The sequence below is a fragment of the Calypte anna genome, chromosome 20 (assembly GCF_003957555.1).
Source record: "Calypte anna isolate BGI_N300 chromosome 20, bCalAnn1_v1.p, whole genome shotgun sequence".
NCBI lineage: Eukaryota > Metazoa > Chordata > Aves > Apodiformes > Trochilidae > Calypte > Calypte anna.
Genome location: NC_044265.1, coordinates 7317137 through 7339344, shown reverse-complemented (window position 1 = coordinate 7339344; position 22208 = coordinate 7317137). Strand labels below are relative to the sequence as shown.

At 45.4% G+C, this 22208-nt stretch overlaps 2 protein-coding genes across 2 annotated transcripts; one reads left to right on the top strand and one right to left on the bottom strand.

Moving 5' to 3' along the window:
• Nucleotides 1-3178: 3178 nt before the first annotated feature.
• On the top strand, nt 3179-11024 carry SERINC3 (serine incorporator 3). The gene is made up of 10 exons (XM_008497861.2): nt 3179-3283; nt 3634-3795; nt 4232-4425; nt 5563-5642; nt 6348-6485; nt 7289-7458; nt 8109-8199; nt 8601-8778; nt 9200-9427; nt 10093-11024. The coding sequence occupies exons 1-10, from the start codon at nt 3245-3247 to the stop codon at nt 10229-10231; spliced, it is 1419 nt and encodes a 472-aa protein (XP_008496083.1). The 5' UTR covers nt 3179-3244; the 3' UTR covers nt 10232-11024.
• A 149-nt stretch (nt 11025-11173) lies between these two features.
• On the bottom strand, nt 11174-19035 carry TTPAL (alpha tocopherol transfer protein like). Its single transcript, XM_008497862.2, has 5 exons — nt 18870-19035; nt 17225-17677; nt 16321-16514; nt 15853-15963; nt 11174-15120 (listed from the first exon to the last, which is right to left on the bottom strand). Exons 2-5 carry the CDS (start codon nt 17661-17663, stop codon nt 14845-14847), a joined length of 1020 nt encoding a protein of 339 aa, XP_008496084.1. The 5' UTR covers nt 17664-17677; nt 18870-19035; the 3' UTR covers nt 11174-14844.
• Between the last annotated feature and the right edge of the window lie 3173 nt (nt 19036-22208).

The following is a 22208-nucleotide window of genomic DNA, read 5'->3' as shown; positions in this document are numbered from 1 at the left end:
CAAAGCCCGATTTCAGATCTGGATTGTGGAATCTCAACCCAAAGCCTGAACTAAACAGGTGGGAGAGCAGTTGTGCCTAAAGCAAATTCTGTAGTTCTTTATGCCAATCAAAGCATTCATAAAATCTGTTTAAATCCAAAGACTTTACAGACATCCAATAATCAGGATGGTTACATCAGACAGCTGAAGCCAATACCTCAAAATTCACAGTTTTATTCAGGTCAGAACACAGTAAGATGTTTAGAACTGCATATGGGTAAAGATAACACTACTGTAGAAACCCAGAGCACATGTGATTTTTTAACAGTTGGTTTGACCCAGGCATTCCAATTTGTGGTTCCCTTCACCTAACTGAAAGATTCTGGATGGTCAAAGGGTTATTCAATTATAACCTGTATATGGGGTCTGTTATCTGCAAAAATACATCCCATACAGAGCAGGGACCCTCAGACACTCTCAGGAACATCAGGAAAAGTTCTGCACTTTTTTCTGACGAAAAGGAGACCCTAGAGATTAACAAGAATAGTGCTAACGCACAAGCTTGAGTGACATTTTTTATGAGCTCACTTGCACAAAACTGCAGAGAATACTTTCAAATTACTCTGACACATTTCCTTTAAATATTAGCTGGTTTCAAGGTTTTAATTCCAGGCATTTCAATTAATAGGTACGTATGGGTTATAACATATAGATTCTGTAGGGATGCACCATTTCATTCTGCTGTCAGGACTGATTAACAACCCAGAGCAGGGGCATTTTTGTACAATCTAGGATAACCTCCTGCCATACCCTGTCTTGTTCCCATAGCTGACAGTCACTGGGCTGGCTTTATCCTTATCTCCTGTTAAACACATGTGGTTTGAGGTGATGTTATGCAGAATCAGAGGGGGTTTATGTTGGGAAGTAAAATGAGTGCTTGGATATCTCGTTACGTGGGCAGTGGAAGGAAAAGGCTTTTTATCTGTATGCTTTGTCTTTCCCCAGCATAATCCAGTGCAGAATCTCACAGTACAAAACTATTAATCTCAGAAATTTCCTGAGAACTTTGTCGAACTCAGAATTTAGCTGAGTTTCATCACCGTATTAGTAATGCACCAGTGAAATTATTTACTCAGGAAAGAAACAGAGAATTTTGGATTTTGCTTTTATTCTTCGTACATTCAAGTGAACAGTGAAGTAGCAGGGATGTGGCAAAAGCCTTCTTGCAGATCCAGCTGGTACACCCAAAAGGACAATAACAATACGTTAATATGAAAGGCTCATGTATTATCTGAAGGAAGCACAGTTTTAATGATCTATGGAGTGATTTCTTTCTGAAAGCAGCCTGGATGTCTGTGTGAATGAGGCTGATTACAAGAGAGATGAGACTGTTAGCAGAATGTTCATGTATTCTGAGTGTTAAAGCTGCTGTGGAAAATAAGTGGCTGGTTTACTGGATGCTTTTTATAATTCCTTGGCAATTTTAGATGGCATTAAGTTGCCGTTCTGATTGTTCCTTTCTGTGATGGAAGCAGGGTTTTCAGGAAGGGACTGTGTGAAGGAAAGGGTTTGACAGGAGGGAATGATGTGCAACAGCTGGAACTGCTGACCCCGCCCTCTGAGATTTTGCAACACTAATTCCAGTTAAATAGCTCCAAGCTGCTTTCCTGAACTTCAGTGCAAACTTTTGACACCTCATGGTTGTTCCCTCCGCACAGCCTCCTCTCGCCTCTTTCCTTTGCTTCCAGGCAAAGGACTGTAGTCCTTTTAGTGTAGTCCTAGTTAGTGGGAAGCAGGACTGTAGCCTCCCAGATGTGTCTCAAACCCCTCCAGCCCGCAACCCCTGAAAGGCGCTGATAATCCCGACCCAACCGGACCCAGCGATCCGGGCAGCAGCAGAACAATCTCTCTTTTCACATGGTTCCTTTCCCTCATCTTCCGTTTTAAAGGAGTTCACTTCTGGCTGTGGCAGCTCTGCACCCCCAGATAGGAATGGAGGGTGTAGCCAGGGGGGGTTGGTCTCTTCTCCCAGGCAACTCTCAGCAAGAGAAAAGGGCACGGTCTCAAGTTGTGCCAGGGGAGGTTTAGAAAGAATTTCTTTACGGAGAGGGTGATCAGACATTGGAATGGGCTGCCCAGGGAAGTAGTGGATTCTCCGTCCCTGGAGATATTTAAAAGGAGACTGGATGTGGCACTCAGTGCCATGGGCTGGGAACCGCGGCAGTAGTGGATCAAGGGTTGGACTTGATGATCTCTGAGGTCCCTTCCAACCCAGCCAGTTCTGTGATTCTATGAAGGGATGGAGCGGGGGCTTCCTCAAGGAACCCACCTCCAAAAGGGTCATGGGCTGTCCCACTGCCACCCGGAGCTGAGCACCCGCGGGTGCTGTTCAGGGCTCTGCATGAGGCAGGAAACAAGGGGCAGGAGCTGAGAGCTTGTGTTCGTGGGACAGGAGTGGGGATGAGCTGCGGGCTTCCCCCAGGCCTCACAGCACAGACAGGCTAAGCAAAACCTCGGGCCGCTGGCAGGGTGAGTGACAGCTCTGTCCCCACCCTGTCACCCCCACGGGGACCCGCTAGGAGCCACCCGCGCGTTTCCTCCTCAGGCATCCCGGTCCCTCCGGTGAGCTCAGCGGTGATTCAGGTGTAACCCACGCAGCCTCGGTGCCACCTCTGCCCGTCGTGACGCTTGTGTCCCCTCACGCCCGGTGAGGCCCTGACCCCGCTGGGCCCCGGGGGGGCAGACGGAACACAGGGAGTAGCACGGAGCCTCGCAGGCGGCCGGCGCTCAGGGGCAGTTAACGGAGGTGTGCTGGGCCCCGCAGGCCGCTGTGGCGGTACCAGCCTCGCTGTACCGGTACCAGCCCCGCTGTGCCGGTACCAGCCCTGCTGCCGCTGCCATGGCAACCGCGAACGCCCCGGCACCGCCGAGCGCCCCCCCGCGGCCTCCGAGAGAGGGAGGAGGTGAGTGGCTGGTGGGCCTGCCAATCACGCTCGTTCATTGGCTGCACTGCCGGGGGAACCGCCCACTCACCGCCCTCAAGCCAATCAGCGCCCTTCTCCCTCTGCGCCCCTGGTCCCGGGGAAGGCGGAAGGAGCGTACACAAACACCGACACCCGCCCCGCCCCATGCTGCTTTCCCATTGGCCGGCAGCCCCCCTCCAAGTGCGCGAGCTTGTGGGGAGCAGCCAATGAGCGCCGGCAGTGCTGGGCGGTGTCCGGCTGCAGGAAGCCGGAAGCCACCCCAGGGTGTGCTCGGCGGCGCCATGGGGGCAGCGTTGGGGGTCTGCTCGCTGGCCAGCTGGGTGAGTGACCCCACACACACACCTACACCGCCCTCAGGGACCCTCCGGCGGGACCCCGCTCTCTGTCTCCTGCGGCCTTGGGGCCCAGGGTCGGTTCCGCTGTTCCGGGACCGGGGGCTGTTGCAGACCCATGGGCAGAGCGCTCGCAGGCCGCTGACCGGCGGGGCCGGGCCGGTGGCTGAGGGGCCGCGACCGAGCCTCCCGTGGGGTGTCCGCGGGTGTCAGGCGGAGTCTCCGGTCGAGCGGTTTATCCGTGGGTCCCGGTGGGGAGCGGAGCGGCGGTTTTGGGGGGTTTATCGCTCAGTGCCAGGACCCGGGGAACGCCCTGACTGTGTCTGCCTGTCCTGCAGATTCCCTGTCTGTGCAGCGGTGCCTCCTGTTTGCTGTGCAGATGTTGTCCCAACAGCAAGAACTCGACGGTGACTCGGCTGATCTACGCCTTCCTCCTCCTCCTCAGCACTGCTCTTGCCTGCATCATGCTGGCACCGGGGATGGAGGAGCAGCTGAGAAAGGTACAAAGGCGAAAACCTCCTTCCAGCTGTCTGCAGAGCTGTCCCTTGTGTCAGTGATTGTCGGTTCTGTTGATTTGAAGTGCGTGACAGGAGAGACAAACACCAAATGTGCTTTGTCCTCGAGTTAAGAGCCTGCATGCACTGAACAGCTGGCATAGGAAATCCATGGAATGTACATTTTTAAGTAGACACCTGTTCTCTGAACCTGCCCATGGTCAGTCTGTATCAGAGATCTGCTGCTTTGGTTCTTAATCCTTCTGGATGCTTGTAGTGATGACATGGGGAGAGAAAGACAACAATGAGGTCTGTGCTGAGTGTGAGGCCCATTTGTTATCTGAGTCCTCTGGGACTGAGAGCTGTAGCTGTTAAGAATGCTTAAGGACTGATTGCAAACACAGACGTGGATTCACAACTAAATGTCTCTCTCTCTGTGCAGATACCTGGGTTTTCTGATGAGGGGCTCCCCACTCAGACTCCACACACGGATGGTGTTGTCAGCCATGAGGTCTCTCTTGGGTTCAGAGCTGTGTATCGGATCAGCTTTGCCATGGCAATTTTCTTCTTTCTCTTCTCCCTGCTCATGCTGGAAGTGAAAACAAGCAATGATCCAAGAGCTGCACTGCACAATGGGTATGTGTGCGAGCCAGCTGCCTGCTCTTCCAGCTTCTTTCCTCTCTTTCTCTGACATTTCTTTGCTGAACACAGTGGCATTGACAGCCTTGAGTTTCTTCTGTACTAAAGAGAGCAATGCTTTAGTCTCCTAACAATCATTGTGTTTCCCTGATGTGCTCAGTGTGCTGATGGGAAGCCAGACATGGCTGCTAATGCTCTTGAGAGTGGGTGACCCCAGGGGCAGGTGCTGTGGGCATCCCTCAGTGTTTCCACAGGGATGCTGTGTGTCTCTTGGGTTACATCCCCTTTCTTGCACCAGCTCCTTGGGTCACTCACTGGGCTGGGCTGACTCTGTAATCCAGCAGAAACTGGTTTCTGATTCACTGATTGAACTGGGTTAGTTCTGGGCTAGGTGACTGGATGATATAATTATAGATAATAGATCTGTTTAATTTGAGTGGGACCTTTGGAGATCATGTGCTCCAATCCCCAGCTCAGAGCAGAACCAGTGTGGAGCAATGTGGAATCTTGTCCAGTTGAGTTCTGAATGTCCCCAAGGATGGGGATGGCTTGACATCTCTGGGCAACCTGTGCAACTTTTTGCAATGTCTTAATTGTAGTTTCTCTTTTTGCAACTCACATATGTTGTCTCTTGTCCTTCTGCTGTGCCCCTGAAAGAAGAGTCTGAGTTTAGGCAGCTGCAGGCAGCAGTTGGATCTCCCTTTTCCCTTTCCCAAGCTGAGCAGTGCAGAGTTGGCTTTCCTCCTCCCAAGGATGAGCTGCTGACTCCTGTTCTGTTGTCTTGAGCTCCTCTTCCAGCAGATCTGTCCAGCCAGTTGGCCCCCAGTCTGTCCTGTTGCTCAGAGTCTTTCTCTCCCCCTTGCAATGCTCTTTATTTGCCTTTGTTGAGCTTTGAGCTTTCTGTCAGTCCATGTCTCCAATGTACTGACCATTGCTTTACCCTCTCCCCATGATCTGGTGAACATTTTGATCTGCAGTCCCACTCAACACATTTTTTTCCTTTTAAATTTTCCTTTAAAGATTTTTTCCTTTAAATTTCTATTGCCAGTGTACAGGAAGCTGCTTGCAGGTCATGCAAAATACAGCTCTTGTGTGCAGAGTAAGACCAATATTTTTACCTTGTATCTTTTAAAGGTTCTGGTTCTTCAAAATAGCTGCCATTGTGGCTATCATGGTTGGAGCATTTTACATTCCTGAAGGGCCTTTCACAACAGGTACAGTTAATGTCATCATGGCATTCTCTTTAATAAACTCAAACCTTCCAGGCTATAGTTCTGCTACTGAAAAGTGCCTTGTAAAATTCACAGATTCTGTCCTACTTCACTGGAGTATCTTGGTTCATGCAGTATTTTGAAGTTACAGCAATAAGCAATCTCTTTTTCCAGTGCACAGGTGCTGGGTATCAACAATCCAGTGACAGCCCCTGGTGTGATTGCTGTTGGGCTGAGTCTGCTGACACTGCTTAGATTAGAGGCAGCTCAGAACACTCACAGTTACTAAACACTTCCCTGGAGTCTCTGAATAATCTGTACAAGAAACCTTTGCTGTCTGGCCACATGGCAGGATCTCAGAGGGGTTGTTGATTCTCAGAAATGTGGCATGATGGTGCTTGTGCAGGCAAAGATGTGGCATGTTGGGTCTCACTTTCACTCTGGGAACAGAATCAGGCTGAACATTCCCATGCTTGGCTTGACTAGCACAGGCTGCACCCTGGAATAGTTGGGACTCCTCAGATGCTTCTGCAAAACAAAGGCCAAACTGATGAACAGCATCTGCATTTCTAATATAGTTTCAGATTTTTCCTTTATTTGTCTGCAGTATAATTAGGAACTCCTTGTCTTTAGCTGTTCTGTTTTGTGTTAAACTGAGGTAATACAAATGATGAAAGCTAACCTTGGTTTTTTTGCTCCCTTTTCTAGCTTGGTTTGTTATTGGTGTTTGTGGAGCCTTCATCTTCATTCTTATCCAGTTGGTGCTTCTTGTGGACTTTGCTCACTCCTGGAATGAGAGCTGGGTTGAGAGAATGGAGGAGGGAAATTCTAAGTGTTGGTATGCAGGTAGGATTCATAGCCTGTAAATGATTTGTTTTCTGCTGGCCAGTATTCTGCAGAATATCACTTAGTAGTTAGCAAACATATTCTAGAATTGTGCTCCAGGATCCAGTCACTAATGTAAACATTTGGAATTAATAGCTCTAGTGGTGCCTTTAAATACAATGCAACCTATTTTTGTGTGATTAGCAGACCAGTTACAGTAACCAACACTTGGCTTGTTTGTGGTGTGGGTGCAGAGCCTGATCCCTTCAGCTCCAGCTTTGCTTTGCCACCTCCCCTGTAGAGGTCCTGGGATGTCCATGAGGGACAACTCAAAGTGTGACTCCACAAGTGCCCCTGAGCTGAGCTAGAGCAGCTTTGAATTACGAAGTGGTGATTGTTGTGGTTCTATGCTCAGAGCTATGAATGCTGCAGCAGCATTTTATAGCTTCTTATAAGGAGCACAGCAGAATGGAACTGAAAATGGGTGGCCTTTGGCATAGAAGGGGCAATTCAGGGCTTGTAAATAGCCTGGAAGTGTACAAAAAGCACTTATTTTAACACTGTGGCTTGATAGTTAAACCAATTGAACTGCTGCTGCAAGGCAGGGCTTATTCCCTTGATGGCAGCTTTGGCTTTCCTCTGAGCTACACTACTTAGTGAGCTGAAGCAGAAATGTAGCTGTACATAATAAAAATGCATTCTGCTAGTTTTCTGAGCCAGATTTCCAAGTGAGGAAGAGGAACTGCCTCTTTACAGTGCTAGCTGGTCATTAAGTCACCTTAGATGTACTGTTGAACTACGTGATCATTTTTTTTTCCTTCCAGCTCTGCTGTCTTGTACAGGCTTTTTCTACGCCTTGTCACTGGTTTTTATTGTGCTCTTCTATGTTTTCTACACAACCCCTGATGGCTGCACAGAGAACAAGTTCTTCATAACCATCAATATGATCCTGTGCATTGCTGTCTCCTTCGTTTCTGTCCTTCCAAAAGTTCAGGTATTATTTTTCTCTACTGTTTTCTTCTGACATAGAAAGCAGAGAAGTTAGAAAGATGTAGTACCAATTCAGTAAGGCACAAGAACTGTGAAACTTGGCTTTTATAGCTGTGCTAGCTAGGAACATCTAAAAAAAGAAATCTTATCTGAAGCCAGTGCACTACAAAGTGATGTTTTTCCTGAAGTCAGGCTTTTTTTGTCTAACATTGTTTTGGAGCTTTTTCCTTGTGGAGCTGGCATGGTTTTAGTGTTGAAGGTTCTGGTGGAACAAGAAACCCATTAGGGGAAAGGAAAAGAAGCTGGGGATTGGCTTAATAATGTGACTCTGAAATTATGGGTGTGTTTAATACTAGAGGATGCTTGCATGTTACTCAGTTCTGAACTGGTCCTGTTCAAATGTCACAGACTGGATTAATATCCACAAAACTGCTAGAACAAGTTGGGGTTAATTCAGTAGGAACTTGTAACCGAGTCTTTGGCACAGAAAAACTGGATTCCTTCCAGTCTTATATTTATAGAACAAAACCCAATGCATATCTAAAAAATAAAGTTTTTCATGCTAATAATTACTGAATCTGTGGCAGTTGGGTAAGACTATCTAACTATATGTAAAACTTGACCTTTTAACCTTGCTTTTCTGTCTCTGAACAGGAGCACCAGCCTCGCTCTGGCCTCCTCCAGTCCTCTGTCATCACACTCTACACCATGTATCTCACCTGGTCAGCCATGTCCAACGAGCCTGGTAAGCAGCAGCCTGCCTTGAGGAAACATTTTGGTGAGAAAGCAGAAGCTGTTGCTGGGGCTGTTACAGATCACTCTGTGGGGATTGCTGAGCTGCCCAGATAAAATCCAGCAAGGCAGTAAAGCCAATATTACTGAAACCATCAACATGGCTCTTTCCGGAACTAAACTGGGGTTCCTGTTTAGGGGAAAGAAAACAGTGTCAGAGCATACTGATTTTATTTATTACACCCTTACCTAGCTCATGGAAAGGAAAAAAATTCCATGCCATTGCAGCCTCTGGGGAGTCAGAGATCAGCAATTAAAGGGAATAACAAAAATTGCAAGTTTATGTACCATCTTTTCTTAGCCAAATGCTGTCAAAGCTCATCTCTCTTTAACCTGCCTTGAAATCCCTTCCAGAACGAAGCTGTAACCCAAGTTTGCTGAACATCATTACCCAGATAGCTACACCCACAGCTGCTCCAGAAAATACCACTGTGCTGCCAGCTACTCCAGCTCCACCCAAGTCCCTACAGTGGTGGGATGCCCAGAGTGGTGTTGGATTGGTTATCTTTGTCCTTTGCCTCCTGTATTCCAGGTAGGACCTGCACTGCTATCAAATGATAAGCAATTTGGATTAGTCTGCCTTTTTTGTTTGAATCTGAGTCTAATGAAAAATGTACCTGCATTTATATATCCAGCTGTGGTCTCAGTCCTGAGCCCAAATGTGGCTACTAAAGCTGCATTTCATTTTGTGGATTAGGATAGACTTTATTAGCCCAATTCAGGTGAGAAAACAAAACGTGTGATGAGATTTGACTAGAAACACTTTAGCGCAACAAAAGCTTGGATGAAAACAGCTTGGGAGCTTCTTTGTGTTTGCAGATCATTAAAAAAAACAAAAAGAAAGCACTCTTATTTTCAAGCCAGGATTCACTGTGGTCTGGGGCTTGGTTTATTAGCAAACACAGCTAATTGAGCAGGGAGTTTTTAACCAGGTCTCTGGGGTTACCTTGCAGCATTCGCTCCTCAAACAACAGCCAGGTGAACAAGCTGATGCTGTCTGGGAGTGACAGTGCCATGCTGGAGGAGTCGCTGGGGACCGGCAGCGCGGCTGCAGAGGAAGGAGAAGTGCGCCGCGTTGTGGACAACGAGAAGGATGGCGTTCAGTACAACTACACCTTCTTTCACTTCATGCTCTTTCTTGCCTCTCTTTACATCATGATGACACTGACAAACTGGTACAGGTAAGAGACACAAGGTTATGTGCCAGTCCATGGTTTTTAGGTGGACAGCTGTCTGGCTGATTAAGGTGTTGAGTTGTGCCTGCTCAGTTTTGTCTTGCTGAGTAAGATGTTGAAAGCCTGTACAAAAATACATGATTAACTGCTTCACAGCAGAAAGTGTGGTAACCATCCTTCACATATGGAAGCAGCAGGAAGCATACATACAAAATTGGCTTGAGGTGGTCTCCTGGGTAGTTTCAGAGGCCAGCCTGATGCTACTGGCTCTGCTCCCTGGGAAAGATGTGCAGGGACAGCCATACATGCCACTGCCATGAAGATATGATTTCCTAGATCTGTTGGAAGCACTTGAGTGTAAATCCTTCACTGTTGCAGCTTGTAAATACTTTCCCTAGGATTGCCATGTTGTATAAATTAGGAAATAGACTTACAGAGCAGCAGCCATCAAGAGTCTACTGCATAGCTCAGTGAAAGATTTCTCTGAACAGTGGCACATCCACATAGGCAGCCAGGAAACTGCTGGTTTACTTGTCTCATAGTCCTCCCACAAAGGCTCTTGCATTGGAGAGTCCCAGATGATTATCCTAACTTAAGATTCTTATGAGAGGTAGTAAGGAATAAGTGGAAGGTGCCTTTTATATCTATTAATTCACTGCTTTGCTTTTTAGCCCTGATGCGGATTTTAAAACGATGACAAGTAAGTGGCCAGCAGTGTGGGTGAAGATAACTTCCAGCTGGGTTTGTCTCGTTCTCTATCTTTGGACCCTAGTGGCTCCTCTTGTCCTTACTAATAGGGACTTCAGTTAAATTGCTGCACCCCTCTGAGCTTACAAAAGGGGGAGAACTTTTTTGCTAAAAGCCAAAATGTTCATGTATTACTTTAGTTATGCTGTCCACGTTGCTGTTTCTTACGTGAATATTAACATGCAGGTGGATAGAAAGTTTTGTGTTTCATAATGCTTGATGCAGGATGAAAATTATTATCAGTTCTCTTTCTATTTTAACTTTCAGTCATGGTTCTCTTATTACTGCATTTTTAAAACTCACTACAGCTGTGCTGTTAAAGCATAGAAGAAAATACCAGTTCTGTTCAATAACCACAACTTTTCTATTGAATAGAAACAACATTTAGCTAAATATGAAGTAATATATTTTGAAGAACAATTATATTCAGCATAATGCACTACTATGCTTGCACTTCAGTTCCTGGAAGTGTAAGCCATGCTGCTTGATTTCTACATTCCACCACAAAAGTTTTTTGAAATTTATACTTACCTTCCTGCTTTGTGGCAAAATAAGCCCATTTTTTTTACCAAAGAACAGAGCTTTGAGGTTTGCAAATTGTTAGATTCTTTTTAAGAACAAACTTGCCCCTTTCTAAGAGGCAACTTCTATGGTAACTTCTTTTTTAGTACTTTTGCCAAATATTGAGTGGTGAGTGTATGACTAGCTTAAGCAAAATTATGCTTATGATGGAAAAAACAGAGCTTCTTGTCTAATATGCTTAAAAAACTAATATACATGAAATTATTATTATTGGCACTAAGGCATTTGCACTGTAAATTCATTTGAATAAAGCAGACTAACTACTGAAACTGTCCCAGGTCTGTTGAGTATTAAGCAGCAGTTATTCTCCATGCATACAATGATTCAAACACAATTTAGACTGGATGTTTTCTTCATGCAGAAAGTCAGTTATAATATATTTCTTTTGAAACAAAGAGGAGCTTGCATGTGATTCTTTGATTGTCAAATCCTATTCCTTGATGTTGCTCATCTACAGTTCAAGTAAAATTTAGTTCTGCAGTAGAGGGCAATGCCTTATTCTCATGTAATCTTGTGGCAATTACACTTATTTGCAATAGTGGTTTTAGTGTGGAACTGAAGTATGTTTGACTATTGACTTTTTGAGTAAAATACAGCAAAATGACACAAGGCAAACAAATTTTAAATATCAAACTAGTAGCTGTTACAATGTGTTTAATCACCCAGTCATGCATCATAAAATTACAGATTTGGCCACTCCATTTTATAAAATGCATTATAAAAATAAATTTTGTCAAAATAAGATGTACACTTAACCACCCAACACCTCTAGGCCCACATACAACAGAAGGCAAAATTATTAGTTTGAATAACACAATGACTAACTCATGCCAAAATGAGACTTAACAAAAAAATACTTTACTGAATTCCTGGAAAATACCTCAGGGTTTGTAACACCCATCTGCAAGAGTATAAATTCAAGTACTTTTATGTACATTATTCAGCTGCCTTTTTCCCACTTAATGCCAAAAGCCATGGCTGCCCAATGCAGTTCAAGTATTTTTTCTTATTATGCACTGGATTTGGCAGGGATGGCTTATGGACTGGGTAAGGGCTGTAACCACTGGAAACAAAAGTTATTTCAAGTGAGGAAAAGAACAGATCAGTGCTATGGAAAAAACAAACAAGAAGAACAAAACCCCACAAACCTAAAGAGGAAACTCTATGCTTTTTTTCACATCTCTTAAATTTCAGATAAGGAGACTCTGTATTTAAAACAAGTGTTTGTTTTCCAAATGCTGATATGAAAAATTGGGGGAACAAACTGATTTCTTGGCTAGCAAGCACTGAAGCTCAGCAAACACTCGCAGCTGGGTAGTCAGGCACTAATAAGACAAAGCTGTGCTTTCTGTAAGAGAAGCCAAGCACTGGTTATGAAGCTAAAAAGGGTGAGAGAGAGCAGCTCAGTGAAGCTCAGTTTCAGCTCTGGCTGTCTGAGTTCTGAAGCCAAGAGAGAGCAAATCAGAAATAACAGATTGTTGACTAAAGATAAGCCTGGCTTAGCTGAAGCATCCTGTCAGCAACTGCCCAGCAGCCAGCTGTAAGAAACAGAAGTTCTGGAGGCATGGCACAGGCTGTTTCAAGCACTAATAATAAAGCCTTATCTATTAGGTTTAAATCATATTTTTTTTTTATCTTAGATTCTCTGTGAGCAGAGGAGAAAAGAGGAGAGAGAGAGATGGATTTAGGTTCCCTACTATTTTAGGCATGCAAGAGAATATAAAAGCCTGAAAAAGGGTTTGGTTTCTGTAGAGGTTCCTCAGCCTTCTGCTGAACAACACTACATTTTTTATTTTTCTTTGAAGGGCACTAAATTGAATTTTGAATATTTGATCTCCCTCTCTAGTTACATAAATGGATCAAAGTAGCTGTTATTATAGGTTAACTGTAAAAATACAGCAGCACAATTAAGGAAGAAGTGCCAGATACCAGTCATGCCTTCACTTCCAGGAAAAAATGGTCCATCCTACTTCTTTTTTAAGTTGTATTTAATGATAAAAATTATGAGGCACTAAACCAACATAAACACTACTGTAGGTTTTGGCAGATGAACTGTGTGGGCAGCCACTTACCTTTCTAAGTCCTGGTGCTGTGTGCTTCTGTTTTGCTAGGTAGCACAAAGAATTGAATTCATCTTTGCAAAACACACAGCACATTCTAGTCAGAAATGAGGAGGAAGTGGCTAACAGTCATCTTTTACCTTATTTGAAGTAGAAGAAAATGGTAGGGTTCTGTAATTTTTCCTGCACTAAAGGTAAGGTTGTCAGAGAGGAGTAAGGATTGACTTACAAAGGTAGGAAAAATCTGATGCTTTCAGTGAAGAAAATTCATCTCTTCCCACCTTTATTTTAAAACAGCTGAAGTGATAAGTTCAAATTCTGAACTACCACCCAGAAAAAAGCTTTAAAGCTTTAAAGTTCATCTCTTTTCAAAACTCAGTCTCCTTTTATAATGCTTGGACAACAGGTATGGCATTTGCTAACTCCTAATTTCAGGATGTCTGCTGCCAGATCAGGAAGTCATTACAGTGGTAGAGGAATCTCTTTTTGGCAATGCAGTCATGCTGTAGGGGAACTGAGAGGAAGAGAGACATTCAAAACAGAGCTTGGCACTTTGAAAAATGAATGTCTGAAATTCTCAAGATGCTTTAGTTTTATATTTACAGAGAAGTAAGTGGTAGCTATAATCACACTTGGCACCAAATAAAGGTTTCATTTAGGCAAAGTGCTCTAGAGATAAATCTCCAATTAGAAGGGATGTCCTTTTCCCCAGGGTGTGAAATATATCACCTTGAAGCAAGTGGGTGTGTTTTCCTGATCCTAGTCTCCCACCTCCACAGTTTATAGTGCAGAAAAACGTGTGCAAAGAGTGTGCTGAGAGTTCAGTACTAATTCAAGACCATTAAAGAGACTGAGCTTGGGGAGTGGGGACAGCTCCTCTAGACATAGGTATCTTACCCTGATTTGACATGGGAGTCAGTTCTGTCTCTAGACAAACACCTAGAAGCACAGGCATACAAGCTACAGGTTAGAGATGATTAAGGTCTGATTTCATAGAGAAACATGGCAACCAAAAGACAAAGTAGGTCAACAAAGTTGAAAACAAAACTAACATTTCACAAAAGAACCAACAAGCACAGTGAACAAAATGCTACAATACCGGGAAATTTAAGAATGTGCTTTCAAATAGCCTGTCTGCATTGGGGGTTGCAGACTTAAACTCAAATTCAGCCTAAAGTAACGTGCTAAAGAAGCACCTTGCTGTCTTACATCTGCTACAAAGTCTTACAAATTCTATGTAAGAGTTACCACTCAGTGTGGTAAGGTGGGTAACATAGCTTTTTCTTATTTGGTCCTGAACCTCGTTATTTGAAACTCTATCTAATTAAAAGCCTTAGTACTTGATCTGAATAACTTCCTGTTTTCTGAAAATGAAGATTGCATCTTCTTACAATTAGTGTTGGCATTGATGTTCTAATAGGTAATCCATCAGTTTTAGGTCTTCCTACTGTGAGGAAGTTTCAGAGATGATCTCCATACTGGTATTCATTAATTTGAGCCAAATACTCATTGAGATATTCCAGAAATGCCAGCTCACCATCTGAACCAACTGCCAAATGAGACATTTATGCTTTTAAGCAGCCTTCACTGGCAGAATTGCATTTTACTGGGTTCAGAAGCAATTTTCTTGTTTTGGATTACTGGTGTTTTCAGAAAGAGAAGGTAATGGATGGTCACAAAGATATTAAATCCTCATTGACATTTTTCACCTGGGCAGGAAGGGGATAAGAAACTTATCAAGCTTATTATCCTGTGATCTAATTTTTTTCTTTATCATTGAAAAGAATAAGCCAGTTTGCATCATTCAGAGGTTGATGAGCCTCAAGTATTCTACATAACTTGTGCTCCCTGACTTTATTGTCCCTGAACTCTGCCCTGCCCCCACTGTGCCCTCTTCAGCTTCCTTTGGTTCTACAGTGTAAAGTGCCTCAGCAGTCTGTTCCTGAACTGCAGCTCTAGGGGTAAGGCAGAGTTCACAACATCGCCCACCAGAACAGATTTAACTGTGCTGGAAAACTTCCCTTGACTGGTTTATTAGTAACAGTAATAGAGCTGAGGTTTCATGCCTCGCAGAGAATCATCACATTGCTTTTCATCAGCATCTCCACTCACTAGCATGTCATGGGGAGAGCTGTCAGATGGGATAACCAGCTGTGAGAAGTCATGCAGAAAGTCCTCTTCAGAGGACAGCAGAAGCTCATTCCAGGCAGAGATGTCCAGCTTCCCTGAAGTACCACCATATTCTTCAGGAAGGATCACTGGAGGAATGTTTTGATGAAGGGAATTAAGATCACAGCCATGAAGAAAAAACTGAAGAAGAAAGCAGAATTACAGCTGTAATAGTGTGCACCCAGCACTTTACAGAGAATCCTGAAATAGCCATCTAACAAGCTGATTTTGAGTTAGAGAACAAATTTTGAAAACAATGTCTTTATGGGTAAGTGGCAGTATGCAACATTGGGCAGGCGCAGTTAGACTGGTGAGAGGTCTTCAGACAAAGTCTAGTGCAGCTTAAATCCCAGCAAGAGAGACTTGACAATTGCTACTCTGTGCCAAGGTTTCAAATGCAGCTAGTTCCCTGTGCCTGTGGGATTTGAAGCACTTACCCTTGTGCAAAAAAAGCATCATCCTTTGCAACTACATCCAGCACTAATGTTGTAATACTAGTGCCACACAGGATGCTTGCATGAGGGAGAAGAGCAAGGACAGGGCAACACATTTTCTGTGGCACCACCTCATAAACAGAGTGTTACTTGCCAGGGTATTCCAACCCCAGGGATTGACTTAATGTCCTGAATACGGATCATGTGCCCTGAAGATCCATATAAATGTTATGCCAATATTAAATTCCTCAAAGCTTCTCTCATAAAGAGTGCTCCCAACAGACACATTTTTAAAACTTAAAGCAGAAAAGACCAGTTAGAGCAAGTAAACAGCACCAACATTTTCCTAGCTGTAAGGTTTTTCAACGGTTTTTACTTGCAGCAGCCTAGCAAGGAACTTACAGATATTAGCATTAATGTTAAAATGACAAATCCTTACCCGATTTGCTATCTTTTCCTTCAGAAAAGGCTTGATGATTGCAAAAATTCCTTTGAATATACGAGGCTCATTTATTATGTTGACAGCTTTTATTCGAATGGGGAATCCATCCTGAAGGAGTAAAGATTCTTATTAAGTAGGTTAAAAAAAACAGTTGCCACCTTCCTCTTTTTAAAAATCTCCTGAGACTGACTCCCAGCACAACCCACTGGCTTCTAAGCTTCCATCTGAGGTACCAACATAAACCAGTACTGCAACAGATGGGAGCTGGAGTGCAAAAAGTCAAAAAAATAAGAGCAAATGAGGTAAGTTGGGAAGGGTCTAAGAAACTGGTTGTGCAGAGGCATGTTTAATTCTGCTAGGAAAAGCCAAGATGTTTAATTTTCTGGTGACATAGTCAAGAATTCTAGACAAAGAAGCAGTAATTTACAATGCACAAGCTTATTTTCCCACCAGTTCAGGTCTTACCTGAAGAATTCCAATCACTTTTTTGGCTACAAAAGGCCCAAAATGAGACGCCTTAGATAAGCTGACTCCTTTGTAGTCTGCCAGGATTACAATTCCATTCACCTGGGTCTCTTCGGACTGAATGAGTTTTTCTAAGGTTAAGTATATGGCACGAATGTTCTCAGTAATCGGGTAATTACTGGGTGTCCATCTGTCTGAGGTTACAAGACATGGATGGTAAGTTGGAGAGTAAATATAAGCTAACAATACACATTCCAAAAAATTACTTTCTATTGGACTCTTAAAAGTTAGTCTTTAATAGCCACAGTCCTAGTTCAGAGCAGCCTTTCTTAGGAGGGAGATAATTGGCAACTCATTTGTAGTTTAAGGAGCACAGGCAATGGTTTTAAGGACCCCGTTCTCCACCCAGCACAGCTGATTAAAAGCAGCTTCAGCTCAGAAACAAAGCAGGTAAATGGAAAGGAGGAGAATGAATGAAGAGAAATTTACAGCAAGCCTGGCAGCACCAAAAGCACAGGGAAGGCTCCAGTTGTTGAGACTGAAGTCAAAGCCATAGGCTCCTCTCTTCTCATTTATTGTCAAAGCAAATTATAAGCTTCTAACTGAAGGCCAGCAGCCCTGTTTCAACTTGAGGTGCTACAAATTATTTTTTCTTGAGTATCCTAATATTTCATGAACCCACCTCACTGCCTTTTTGTTTTGATATAACTGCAGTTATTGCAGACACAGGAAAAGGAACTGGTATAATGTTGGCTAACAAACATGTCCTTTCACAAGTTAGCTTTTCAAAGAGAACCCAGCTACTTTGTGTAAGTAACCACTGTTCACAAGAGAGCAGAAAACAGATATTTGGCCCAAACACACCTTGAAGATGGAGAACAAAGGCATTCATGCATTTCAGTACCTGGACGGATGCAGACGATGTGGCGTCCCTCTGGGTCCAGCTGAGGCAGCACAGTGACAAAACCAGACTCTAGGACAGGCTTTATTGCAGATGGCTTCAAATTATTGAACACCTCAGGCCAGGTCCTCCTACAGGTGTGGTAGTTCACCAGAAGCTGAAGTGCTCGATCGTAATCAAATTTCCTGGCTCTGAGGAATCTTAGCAAAAAAGCATCGTCCAGGCAGGTCCCCAGGGAGGGATAGTCTTTGCACACCATATCCCGGAGAGCCTGCACATCACGGAGCCTCCATTCAGGTTTTTCTTGGAGCTCTTCCCGGGCTTTGGTAATGAGATCAGGAGACAGGGAACAAACATACTTTGGCTGATCTGGTAGGAACTCGGTGTCCGATAGAGACCCTGCTGATGGACTTGTCCTGGTGCAGTCACTGTCTCCTGACATAATGTGGCAGGGATCTGTCAAAAAACCAAGTGTTACACGTGACAAGCAATCCCATGGACTAGCAAGCATATTTATTATGTCCTGTCCTCACTTCCCTGCTGATGAGGCTGCCCTTAGAAGAATCAGCACTACAGACAGAAGTACAGTTCAGATGTTTTAATTCTCTTCCTAGGATTAGAAAGTGCAGGTTTGTTTCTCTAGCTCATTGTCCTGCACAGCAGGTAGAAAACAACCATGGATGAAACCTAACCATGTTAAAAAAAATAATTTAGAATTACACAGCCTCATTACAAAACACTAGAGTTCCATTTGCCTTAACAATTGTTTCTTATGTCCAACTGGAAATTAAAACAAAGTAAACCCAGTTGGGCAGGATTCTCACATTTGGTCAAATTACACTCTCTTACCAGAAACTTTGCTAGATGAGCCCAGACAGGTGGGAATTCTCATTAACTTCTCTGGCAAACAAATACATCAATCAGAAGGTCTGTCTGTGGGAACACTTTGAGCAATTTGGGAGGAGCAGCATTCAGGGATGTAAGAAATGGCTGGGGTTCACAGACTGGATGAACAGGTGAGAACATGACAGACTCTTATGCCAGCCCTGCATGTGTATTGAGGAAGAATTAATCTAGTTTTCTGTGTGCTGTCAATATTTCTGAACTGGGAACTTAATCTCCAAATCCAGTAGCAAGTGGATAGAGTGAAAAATCTAACAATTATGGGTGTGACAGACACTGTAGCTTGATCTGTGTTTGGAAGGGGAAAATAAGAATATTTTTTTTTTTCATGAGCTGCTCCTATTTAGAGTCACTCACAACACACTACACCTCTCATGGGTGTCACACAGGAATCATCTGTCAGAATAAAACCTCTCCCACGTAACCACCTTCCCTTCCGCAGGGGAGCCCCAGGACCACTCACAGGGCTCTGCAGGACCCGGCAGCTCCGGCAGAGGATCTGGCACCAGGGATCACAGCTCCCTCCCTGCTTCCCCCGGGCCTGGGGCCCCAAATCCTCCGCCTCTGCCTGAGGACCCCCGCACTCTGTCTGCGCTCCCGGCGCTCAGGCGGGCACAAGAGCAAGGAGGCCCTCCCAGCCTCTCCGCTCTACCTTCACCACCCCACACCCCCCCCCAGCCCCTCAGATCCAGCGTTAATTCCCCCCTCCAGCTCCAGCACCCTCCTCCCCACGGCCCCTCCGTACCGATCGCTCCCGCCCCGCTCCGCCGTCTCCAGGCAGCGGCGCCCCGGAACTCCAGCGGCCGCCCGGAAACCTCCGGCCCCGCGCATGCGCTCTGGATCCCGGGCAGACCTAGGATTCCGACCCAGAGGTTTCCATGCCGTTATAAGGACTCCTGAGCTCCGCGCGGCGCGGGTGCGGTTCGGCCCAGGGCCCAAAACGCGGGTGTCCCCCATCCCTGCGTGAGGGAGCCCTGGTACTGCTTAGTGGGTGGCATCACTTCTCTTCCGCTTCGTTTCTAAGTAACGGCGTCTCATTACCTCCAGCCAGGAGCCACAAAGCCATAATTATATGTATTTTATATATATATATATATATGTATATATATATATATTAAGCTTCCCCGGAGGTGAGCGGCGAGCAGGAGCGCAGGGGTCCCGCCATGTTCTCAGGGCCTTCCCCCCAGGCATGGCCCCGGGCGGTGTCTGAGGGCAGCGAGGCTGCCGAGAGAGGGGAGAGACGGGAACGGGGCCGCAGCACCCACAGAACGGGTCCCGGAGCCGCTCCCTGCCCCGCAGAGCTCCCCGGACACCCAAAAGCCAGAGCAGCTCCGGAATGACCCGGTCGGAGCTTGGGGAGCCTCGAAGTTGGGTCCAGGGAAGCGCAGCCGACTCCTGTACCGGCTGTAGCCAAAGTGCAAATGTCAACGGAAGGACTAACGAAGTGAGAATTTGTGCCCTTTTTCGCTTTGGTTTGGTTGGGTTTTTGAGAGGACGGAAAGGTTTTTGCCACAGGAGCTCGGAGGGTGATGCCTGACCTCTCTGTGACATTCATAACACAAATGGTCACTGCCAGGCTGGCTGCATTAGGAGCTGCAGCTTTGCTCTGGGGACAGGGGAACAGGGACACCTTTAACCTCCCTGATCATGGACACAGAGTGAGATTGCAGAGCAGGGGCAGTCCCTGGGGATTGCTGGGGATTGTCCCCTCTGAGGGTCCCTGTGGGCAGGATGGGCTCCGCTCTTCCCTCCTGGCGGGCACCCGCCCTTACAGCCAGGAGAGGGAGGCAAAGATTGTCAGGCAAAGAGCGGGAAACGAGGCCTTTCTGTAACACCTGAGATTCAGCTCTCATTTATTTTCCAAGGTTATGCCCTTCCAAAGTGGGAAATATTTCAGTGACAGCATGGCCGGCAAGACACAGGCCAGCAAAGGGCCAGACTGAGTATGCCTCATGTGTTTACCTGCAGAGACATTTTTCAGAGAAAGGGAGAACATTGATTCAACCTTGTCCTGGTGTCCCAGTCCAGCCCTGGCTTGGGTCCAGCCAGCTTAGAGCTGGTTGCAACCAGGCAAGCTGGTGCCCTAAGCTGAGGCCAGTTTGGATGTATGTGAATTAGAGCTGCTCATGAACCTTTTCTAGTAGGTAGTGGGATAAATGAGGTTGGAAGGGACCTCAGGAAGACGAGAGACCTTATTGTGTTCCTGTTTCCCTTTGTACAGCTCCGGGGCTTTGAGATCTGCAGCACAAGAAAAGCCCACTGGAGTCGCAGGACTGAGGTAAGAACCTGAAGCTTGCACCTCACAGATACGTTCTTGAGGGAATTGTCTGGATGGGGAGAGAGATCTGTGGCCTCACAGCTGAAGGGATGGAGATTTCCAAGTGCACCTGATCCAGCTAATTACTGAAATTAGCAGGGAAGCAGAGCTGCATGGAGAAAAGCCTTAAAAACCCCAAACAGATGGGAAATACTGGAGCTGCAAACAGGAATTTATGCTGTGTTGCAAAATGTGATTGGAATTTGTACCCCTCAAACAAGGGAGGAAAATGTAGCGGGGAGGTGGCAGTTCTAGGGCTGACTGGTTGACAGCTGGTGGAAGAGAGTGTCAGGAGTAAACAGGGATGTTTGAAAGGAGTGATGTGTGAAGGAACCTCTGTTTTGAGGGACAAAAAGGGCAGGAAACATGCAAGAATCACTAGCAATGGCATTGAGAGATGTGAAAAAGGATATTAAAATCAGAGCAAGAGCCTCAAGCGGGTAAGAGAGAATAAGGAAGAAAAGTAGAAGAGAATATACTGTGTAGTGAGGAAGGACTGGAGATGAAATATAATTCGGTCCACAAATGAAGTAACTACCTTACCTCAGTTTTCCTTATGTGGGGAATGTTGATCTCAAGGAGAGTGGTGGGTGGTGAATGGAAGTGAGGGGTCCAAGGGGTCCAAGTGCCAAGCCAAGTTGTAGGGGGAGTTTTAAAGTACTGGCACATGAAATCACAGGAACAGTAGTAAGAGTTTATGTAATTTACTCTTAACTGGTATTAGCATCCTGTGACTAGAAACCAGGAAAGGCAGAACCTTTAAACACTACAGAAAGTAAATGGACATTATAAGGAAGTAACAGCTAAAAACTGAAAGCGAGCATCCAGACACTGACATTCCTCCCCTAGCTGGAGAGTTTTGTCCTTACTTACAGCAGTAGGGGGGAAGGACATACTACACCACATACATGCAACCCTTTCCAGCCAAGAGGAGGTGAGCCACACCAACTTTGTCACTTCATCAGCTCCAAATCTTCAGTATTCTGGAGGAGCTTCAATCAGGGCTTGTGTTGCCTGACCTTGGGAGCCACACCTGGAGCCACATGGGGAATCCAGCCCTTCTCATGTTCTTCTATCCCATGCAACTCATACCTTTCTCAGCTCTTCTGGATGCTCCCATGCCCTGCCATCGTGTTATAAATGAATGGCTGTTGGGGTTGGTTGATATTTAATGAAGTCCATGTAATAGTCCTCACTCATTTACTTATCCAAACGGTCTTAATACCCAGCCTGGGAAAGTTATCTTGGCTTCTTTAAGCTTTTCCATCATTAGCAATAAACATTTTACAGTCTTGGCAAGCTGAAGCTGAAAAGAGAGCATGACTTCAAACAGCATTGCTCAGAGAGAAGGCTTTAAACTGATATTAAATCACTAAACTGTGCAAACATAACAGTCCTGTAATAAAGATAATCTATGTACAGTTCAGGCCAAGAGGGGCTCTGGCCCTTGGGGTGCAGGTGGAATCTCAGGGCCCCACAAATTACACAACCCTTTTGGGTAGCTAAGCATCAGGACAGAGAGGCACCACTCTGCACATGCTCTCACCACACATGTCTGGCAGACCAGAACCACACACAAAGCTCTGGAAACAGGAGAATGCACCCAAATCTGTAGGATCTGCTCCTGAAGCAGCTGTACACAGACATGTACCCCCCACCCATGCTAACTTGCAAGTAGACCACCAGGAAACCAAGTGGGCTGACAGACACACAGCCATACCCAGCCAAGGCTTGGAGTGAGAAGGCTTCCCCCTCTTCTTGGCTTGA